General features: G+C 36.2%; 1 protein-coding gene across 1 annotated transcript; it reads left to right on the plus strand.

The window, feature by feature from the left end:
• Positions 1-478: 478 nt before the first annotated feature.
• On the plus strand, positions 479-8,856 carry LOC100183745 (nucleolar GTP-binding protein 2). Its single transcript, XM_002124963.5, has 16 exons — positions 479-638; positions 1,031-1,124; positions 1,573-1,667; positions 1,949-2,082; positions 2,371-2,484; positions 2,941-3,078; positions 3,395-3,553; positions 3,879-3,992; positions 4,397-4,525; positions 4,796-4,900; positions 5,392-5,550; positions 6,020-6,118; positions 6,500-6,715; positions 8,020-8,116; positions 8,329-8,395; positions 8,698-8,856. Exons 1-16 carry the CDS (start codon positions 566-568, stop codon positions 8,834-8,836), a joined length of 1,932 nt encoding a protein of 643 aa, XP_002124999.5. The 5' UTR covers positions 479-565; the 3' UTR covers positions 8,837-8,856.
• Positions 8,857-9,071: the final 215 nt, after the last annotated feature.

Here is a 9,071-nt window from a genome sequence, read left to right on the forward strand (position 1 = left end):
TAAAAAACACGGACTCTGGTAATTATACGTAAACGGACTCTGGTAATTATAAGTAGTTACATCCAAGCACAATTACTGTGTATGGCGCTCTAGCCCAGAGAATATGGATTCAACGCTGCTATCATTGTAGACGTGTGTGTTTTTGGGGACACACTGTTAATTGGTTCAACGCAGTGGTAACTAATAGATCGTCCAAATTATCAGGCATACAGAAAAAAAATCACCCACAAAGTTACATACGCGGTAACTCGTAAGCAAACACGAGGTGTTTGAAACAGAACACCCGCGTTATAACGACAATCGTTTTCTGGTCAGGAAAAAAGTTGCTTTATTTTTTTGGATTTTATTTTAGTTTTAATGTATGGCTGATAATTTAGACAAAAAAAGTTGCTTTAATCATTTCGAATAACACTTTGGACTTCGTGCCCATTCCGACGATTCCACAAATTCCAAATTTCCGAAATCTGTGGTACACGTTTTCTAACATTAAAAATAATAAACCAAGTTTGCATGTGTAGATTTTTAGAAGAGTATAGATTCGTTTTATGATAAATTATATTTAAAAATGGCGAAAGTTAAACCGTTAACGAAACAGAAACGACAAACTATCAGCAAATCTGCGTCGAGTACTAATCCAGGTGAGAATCTATTAAAATATTGTTCAGATTATTTTGGTGAAAAGACATTCAAATATTATTGTTTTTGTAAAGAAAATACCCACATAGCAGTCGAGAAATTGTCCTAACCATTGTTCATTGGCTGGAAAAAAAAGCATAATTGTCCAAATTGTCAGCCATATAGAAAATATATGTCAGCCATTTATTCATTGTGTTATTAATTGTTGTGCGTGAGACAAATTATGGCGTGCATGACCAAAAGTTGGTAAACAAAATCGCTTGTGCAAACTCGTAAACTGGCACGAGATGTTTGAACCAAAACACCTGTGTCGTTGCGCTGCCATGCGAGGATAAATAAGGTACAAACATTCCATCTATTATAACTTATATAATCACCATTGTTACACCAACAGATCGTGTGAAAGATGGTGGGAAAGGAGGTCATAACATGCGAAGTCAAGCCACCATTAAACGGCTTAATATGTACAAGGGAGGGAAACCTATCAGGTAAAAGTGTTTGATGAATTTAGACCAGAATTGGCCCATTACCCCAATATTGTATATGCACATTCTATTCTATATGGGTGAGGTCCTACAGCGAGGCATGTCATGGGACCTGGGATTTAAACTACAGTTGGCCCATTACCCCAACATTGTATATGCACATTCTATTCTATATGGGTGAGGTCCTAAAGTGAGGCAAGTCATGGCACCTGGGATTTAGGCCAGAGTTGGCCCATTACCCCAACATTGTATATGCATATTCTATATGGGTGAGGTTCTACAGTGCTTGCAACATTCTCGAAGGTATGTGACAAGGCTTTAATCATACTGATAATGACTGGGCCCTTATTTTTTAAAAGAAAGATATTATATTAGTTGTGAGTTAAATGTAATATGAAGTTCAATAAGTTAAACAGCTGAATAATGAATAATACTTTCCCTTAAACCCCAGGAACCGTAAAGGTCAAGTTGTGAAAGCCGCAGCTTTTCAAGCGGAACTTGCATCGGGAACAAGAGCGAGAGTTGAACCAAATAGAAGGTGGTTTGGTGAGTGAGAAAGTTAAATATTAGTTTAATGCATTACTACCATAATATTAAGGAAATATTAATGTTATATTAAACAACATTATTGAGACATTGCAATATTACTATTTAACTTTTTAGTGAATTTAACAGCCCCGCTTTAACTTGGCGCTCAAGTAGCTTTTACTAGTAGTGCGTTTTTATGATTGTCATTTTGTTGCTAATTTCCTTTATTTTTTTTAATTATTTGGTCTTCACTAAGCCTACTGTTATAAATGTTTTTCTTTTCATATTTATGCTTACAGGAAACACACGAGTTATTTCTCAAAACAGTCTCCAGAAATTTCAATCAGAAATCGGGAAAGTGATGAAGGATCCTTACCAGATAATTTTAAAACCAAGCAAACTGCCGATGTCATTGTTACATGACAGAGCAAAGGTGATTGTGATGTAGTACAAGTGTCGCTGCAGGGCAATTTTTGATTTGTTTTGATAAAAAAAACCAAAGCTAAACTACCCATTGTTATATAAAAGGCAAATTTGCCGCCAAAATAACACAGAGGGTATAAATGCAGATTTTTATGTTGCTAAGGTTTCAAACCAATTTACCTTTTGTAAAAAACATGCATATCAGCAGTTAGGTCTATTTCTATAACTGTGGTAACCTTATCTTATGTTAACTTAATCCACTCGCTTGTGACGTCACTCACTTTATCCCATCACACAGAACGCACGAGTTCATATTCTTGACACTCAAAGTTTTGAAACAACTTTTGGTAAAAAATCGACTCGAAAACGACCGAATATTACCGTTAGTGATGTCACAGAAATGAGCAAACAGGTGAGATTGTGATGTCATAAACTAGAAGGATAAATTTCTTAAAATACTTTCCCAAAAAAACAAAAAAGTAACAAATAAAAGCAAAAACAGCTCAAATGTTTAGTTGGCACTGAATTATTTAGATGTCTTCGTACTAAATCATTAAAATGTTGTTTTAAATGTATTTTTACAACTTACAAATAATAAATATATGTATCTGTTTTATGTTACGTATATAACAATACAAAAGTTTGTTTAACAGGTGTAACAATTTTTAAACAAAAAGGGGTAATGCTATCAAACATAGGGGACCTCAGGCCCGTGTAGTAATTAGCTTACATTCAAATATTTCATTATGGTTGTGAAGTCAGTTTAGGTTTAGAAGTTATTTTTATGGAACTTTGTGGGATAGTGCAAACATGATTTGTGTGACACCATTCATTGTTAAATACATCAATACTGTTATTTTGGATTTAGATTTGTGAAACAACCGAATCATATGACCCCGTGAAAGATAATGACCTCGTGAGAGAATGGGACGGTACTCATGATATTGCGTTGGCTCATTTCTTCAATGCTGGACAATCAAGGAGAATTTGGAACGAGCTGTATAAAGTAAGAGTGGTTGTTATGATTGAATGTTTAGTTTATGAAAAAAACAATAACTATTGTAATGTCACAGCATTTTGTTGATTTTGAGTATCTTATTTGTTTGTCTATATGGGTAAATTATTTTTTGGATAACCTGGGATTCGGCCAGTTACCCCAACTCCCAGGTGCTTTTATACATTTGAAAGGAGTGGTATCGGGGTTAACGTGTGTACATGGTTTATTGTTATGTCATTATAAAAACTGAATGTCCAGCTGTGATGTCATATTCAAATTTTATGACATCATAATGTTTAAGTGTGATGTCATAATATTGTCACAGGTTCTCGATTGTTCCGACGTCGTGATTCAAGTTCTTGACGCACGAGACCCGATGGGTACTCGCTGCCCTCGTGTGGAGAAGTATTTAGCGAAGGAGAAACCGCATAAACACCTTATATTTGCGCTTAACAAAGTTGACCTCGTACCAACGTGGATAACAGTAGGTGCACTAGGTTGTGTTGGGTTATGGCAGTGGTTACCAAACAGGGGAATTTGGTTTTGGGATTATAAAGCTTTCTAAGCCTAGTTATTTTGCCTACCTTACAGCTTTAAAGCGTGTTTATTTTTAAATTAACATGTTTTTACACAAAATTAGAATCCTCAATTAAAAAGGCACCACTAGATATAACAATACACCTTACATTTATATATCGCATAAGTGTCATAGGCCTATATAATTGTTACAATGTATACACTACACTAGTAAATATAGCAATACCCAATTACTTATACATCATACAATTACCATGTATATTTTCCCACAGAAAGCTTGGGTTGCCCACTTATCCAAGGAACGACCAACCCTTGCCTTCCACGCATCAATCACAAACCCATTCGGGAAAGGAGCTTTGATTAATCTATTGAGGCAATTCGGGAAGGTTAGTTGGTTGTATTTGTATTGTAATAAATGACTGTATCAGTAATGCACAACTACACAGTGTAGACAGTCTACACTGTAAATGCATTATAGCTAGGTGGTATTGCTGCTTTTAAACGGCTTTATGTCACATAAAGCAGCTACAGTTTTCAAGCCTTATGGTGCTCTAAATCCTTCACCCTTTTAGTTATTGTTTTAGAAAAAGGGCTACAGTTGTAAGTTCTAAGCATAACATCATCAATACTAACATTAACAATGCTTATAAAAGCTATGTCAATTAATAGCTTGTAGGAAAACACAAATTAATATTACCCAATTGTAAGTATTAGATTATATCCAACAATGAAACTCTTTCTACCCATCATCAAAGTTCCACTAAACATAAACAAACCTTGTAACTTCCAGCTGCACAGCGATAAAAAAACCATAAGTTGTGGATTCATTGGTTACCCAAATGTTGGGAAAAGTTCGATTATCAATACTTTGAGGAAAAAGAAAGTTTGTAAAGTTGCTCCATTGGCCGGGGAGACTAAGGTAGGATAGAATGCTTGGTTATTGTGATGTCATAATGGTAATTGTATTATATTATGGCATAAAGTATATTCTATATAGGTGAGGTCCTTGGCAGGGGCAGACTTACCTTAGACTTCATTAATCAGTAAACATTACAACCACTAAGTTAGATTTGTTTCACAGGATTGTGTGTCTAACTATGTCTGCCTCCCCTGTGTTTATAGAAACTTTATATGATATCTATCCTTAAATATATGATATCTATAATTATATATATGATATCTATGGTAGGTATGGCAATACATCACGTTAATGAAACGTATCTTCCTCGTCGATTGCCCGGGGATTGTTCATCCAACAGGAGATACTGAAACAGAGATTATTCTAAAAGGAGTTGTGAGTATTTTGTGGCAAGTTGGTTAAACATCGGGTGTTTAAATAATTCATGCCCCCCCCCCCCTCCATTTTGAAAAACTTCTAATTTTTTTCTGGCTGTGCCACTGATTGTAACTTCTATAAGAGTGTTGTGGTCCGTAGTAAACAGGATAGATGGCGATATAGAGAATGAATAAATGAATGTATAGAGAACAGGAAAATAAGGAAATACAGTAGATGGAATAAATGAGATTCGAGAGTAAAGTAAACTAAATACGTTGAGTGCTGCCTAAGTTACGTGTTGTTGGAAATACGAGAAACAGGCATGACGTTTTAGCTACGGGGAATTAATGGACCAGCTTCAAGACACCTTCGTTAGTTAATTCCAACTAAGAATCCATTCGTTTGTCACACTGTCTCATGATGTTAATTTGGAATTTATGATATCACAACACCCTTATGACACCTCAATCCCTATTATGACATCACACCACCCTATTATGACATCACAGGTGCGAGTGGAGTACGTAAGCGACGCTGATCAACACATTGGAGAAATATTAAGGAGGGTTAAGCGTGAATATTTATCCAAACAATATTTGATTACGGAATGGGAAGACAGCGAGGATTTCTTGGAACAAGTTGCCAAGAGGACGGGGAAGTTGCTCAAGGTGGGTTGGTGTATTAGGTGGCTCATGTGAGTTGGTGACGTGTGTGTAATGTTGGGGTCCTGCGTGCTTGAGGTGGGTGGCATGTTAGTAATGTTAGAGGTCTCTAACCTTTTAAAGATATGAATCAATATATTTTACTCATGTTGCCATCAGGCACAATGCTTTTATTGCCTTTTTGGTATTAAAGTTTAACCGAGGAGCGATTTCAAATGGTATTAATTCATGTGTAGGCAGATAAAATATAAACATGTTTTTTCATCTGTGACTTGTATTCTGTTTGGCTTAGGACCTCATTTGACATTCTATGGACTCGGCATTTAAGCCAAAGTTGGCGAATTGCCCGTTGTGTCTTGAAACTTAAAACTAAATCTTTAGCCTGAAGCTTGCCTATCCATGAACTAAATGCCATTGGCTTTTATCCAAAGATATATATGTTTGTTATGTAATAATATTGATTATGACATCATAGGGAGGGGTTCCTGATTTGAAAACCGTTGCTAAGATGATTTTAAACGACTGGCAGCGAGGGAAGATACCTTACTTTGTACGACCACCAGGGTTTAATGAGGTAATAATGTATATTATGATGTCATGTTTAGTTTAGTGATGTCATAGAGATAATTTTAAAACTGATGATCTTACAATTTACATCATGCTAATATTTGCTGTTAAGTGTTCTTCACCCTGATGAAGACAACCTGTTTATAACATCAAACGTTGGTACCAGTATACATTGTCTGTTTTCTTTTACGTATATTTGGCAGCATTAATTTGTATATTAATCAAAAGCATATATGTTCTTGCGGCACAATTTTATTATAAGTGTGAGGAAGATATTTTCACAATTGTTTGTTTCAATGGCATATGTATTAGCATAAACACATATATATATATATATATATATGTACCAAGCAGCAACATTTTATATCAAGCACAATATATGCCATAGGCGGCGAAGGTCCAGGATTCAGAGCAAAAAACATTGGTAACTACTCAGGGAATTCCCCCAGTGGAAACCACCCAAGATGAGGGAAACCCCCCCACCGACCCCTCGAAACCCCCCAACGCGATCGAGATTGAGAAACAACTTGAACCGATCGAACAGAACCTCGCTGAGGTGAAGATGGGGTTGGAGTTTGTGGAGGATGATGATCCCAATGTGGAGGTTTGTGGTGTGGCTTATTTACCCTCGTATATATATAGTGTAATGTAGCTTGTTTAGGCCCTATAAATAAAGAATTGGATTTCATAAATTAAACATATTCTGTGCAGGCATGTAGAAAACAAAAATCCGGCCGATACCGGTTTGCAGTTGTATTTTTCCAGCAGTTTTCCCCGACGCGTGCGTTCTGACGTCAAATGTTGCCTCCTACTTAACCCCACCCTCGTATCCCCCGCTTTCATCACTTACACGACTACACGAGGCTTTTGGATATAAGCAAACGATTTTTCCTGCGGTCCTTAGTAGCGTAAGAAATTAATTAAAACGCATCAATCACGGTTCGTCTTTACCGATCAAAGTCTGATTGCCGCAACGATTTCCATGTGTAACGCACACGTGACGTAACTGTCATAGGGCTAAGAGTTTGGCAGTAAAACTAAAGTTTTGCTTATAAGCCTATAATACCGCATAGTGTTATTTATAATACGCGCGACAAACTTTGTCCAGTCAACATTCAATTGAAATTATTACCAAAAGCTAGTTAAGCAAGGAATACTCCACTAGGATTGCTTTCTTTAGTTCAATAAAACTTTATAACTAATCGGCGATTACCAACTACAGTTAAAAAACAAGTTTCCACGGGCAAGGGATTTCCTTTTTAAGAATTACCAGGAATATAATGGTGCTTTAAGATTGTCTGTGTTTTATATTCGGTAATACACTGATCTACACTCTCCGAACATACATATTGGTTCGTATTGTTACGTATTACATTAGTCACAATCCCTATTATGGCGCAATCAATTACTAAATACCGCAAATGTATTACGACCTAGCTAGTTATGTTCGTCAGAATTGCCATTGTCTCTGCATAAATGCCGGATTTATGACAATATTAAGCTGTTTGTTACGTCAGAACTGCATGAATAGGTAACTTACGTATACGTTAACATGAAACGAAATGCTACGTGGCCGGCGGAGTAAATAAATTCCGGATTCCCACGCCGGCAGTTTTTAAAAAATCCGGCCGATGATACGCACTTTTTACACCGCTGATTCTGTGTTTACATTTATTTTTTGGTGATTGGCTGCTAAGCTAGGGTTTTTTAATGGGAATTTGTTAAAACAAATGTAGGTTGTTGTATTGATGGGGTAGTGGGCCACGAACCATAAAAGGTTGAAAGACCTTGTTTTTGTCATCTTGACCCCACTAATATGAACTTCAAGCTTTCATTTACCTTCCCTCTCCATTTACACAAACTTATGTAATGTTCATTGTTGAAATTATTTGTTGATTTTATTTTCAGCCAAAATCTGATGTTCAAACTTCTGTATCAGAACCCATTGATGCCATTGATGATGTCACAATAGATGACAATGCCCATAATGATGTATCAGATACAGGTGGGTGTGATGTCATACATATGATTGTGATGTAATGTTAATTATGATGTCATACATATTGCTGGTTCGACGATGTTGTCATAATCGATATATGTGTAAGTGAGCGAGACACCAACAACAAACCTATAACATAAAAAAACAAATAGGCTGAAGATTCTTTCTACATTTAACTTACATATTATTGTGATGTAATGGTAATTATGATGTCATAGAGCGTATGAAAGAAGAGAGAATGGTGAAAAGAAAGGAAATGGAATTGAAGATCAAAAAAATGAAAAGGTTTAAATCAATCGTGCTTGATTTTATTATTCCCATTAAAACCAGAATGTATCTTTAATAACTCCCAACCCTTTGTTAATTATCCTTTTTCTAGATTAAAAATACAGTTACCATAACTAGTTCCTTGTTTAACGAGAGTTTAGTCATTTCTTGTCATACTAAGATTTGTAAATCAAGGTGTAAAATGGGGAGTGAGGTTAAAATCGTTTGACCCCCTTTTTTAATCTTGCTTTGCACCTATGTGTATATTATCTCTATGTTTTGCATTTATATGAACCAGCTTTATATTTGTATCTCGTCAGGTTTCTCTCGGGCGATATGAAACGTAGGATTGAAACTTTAATGAAGACGACAGAAACGAGGGAGAAGGAAGCGGGGTCGATTCATCAAGTTCAACCTTCCGTTAAAAAGAAGAGGGGTGGGAAGAAAGGTGGGGGTTAAATATGGCGGGGTGGATATTTACCCTGGCTGTACTTTTTGAGATTCAACAATGTTTTGCAGTTTTTTGTAAAATATTTATTTAGTTACATGCATGGCGGGGCAACGACAGTCGTTATAACACGGGTGTTCTGTTTCATACACCTCGTGCCCGCTTACGAGTTACCACGTATGTAACTTATTTATCCTCGCATGGCGGGGCAACGACAGTCGTTATAACACGGGTGTTCTGGTTCAT

The sequence above is a fragment of the Ciona intestinalis genome, unplaced genomic scaffold (genome assembly GCF_000224145.3).
Source record: "Ciona intestinalis unplaced genomic scaffold, KH HT000352.1, whole genome shotgun sequence".
Classification (NCBI taxonomy): Eukaryota; Metazoa; Chordata; class Ascidiacea; order Phlebobranchia; family Cionidae; genus Ciona; species Ciona intestinalis.

Bases quoted from the DNA above. Each gene is read 5' to 3' on its own strand.
- LOC100183745 (XM_002124963.5), top strand. From the start codon at position 566: ATGGCGAAAGTTAAACCGTTAACGAAACAGAAACGACAAACTATCAGC. The intron at 3,554-3,878 runs GTAGGTGCACTA...ATTTTCCCACAG, and splicing joins TCGTACCAACGTGGATAACA to AAAGCTTGGGTTGCCCACTT. The intron at 5,551-6,019 runs GTGGGTTGGTGT...ATGACATCATAG, and splicing joins GGACGGGGAAGTTGCTCAAG to GGAGGGGTTCCTGATTTGAA.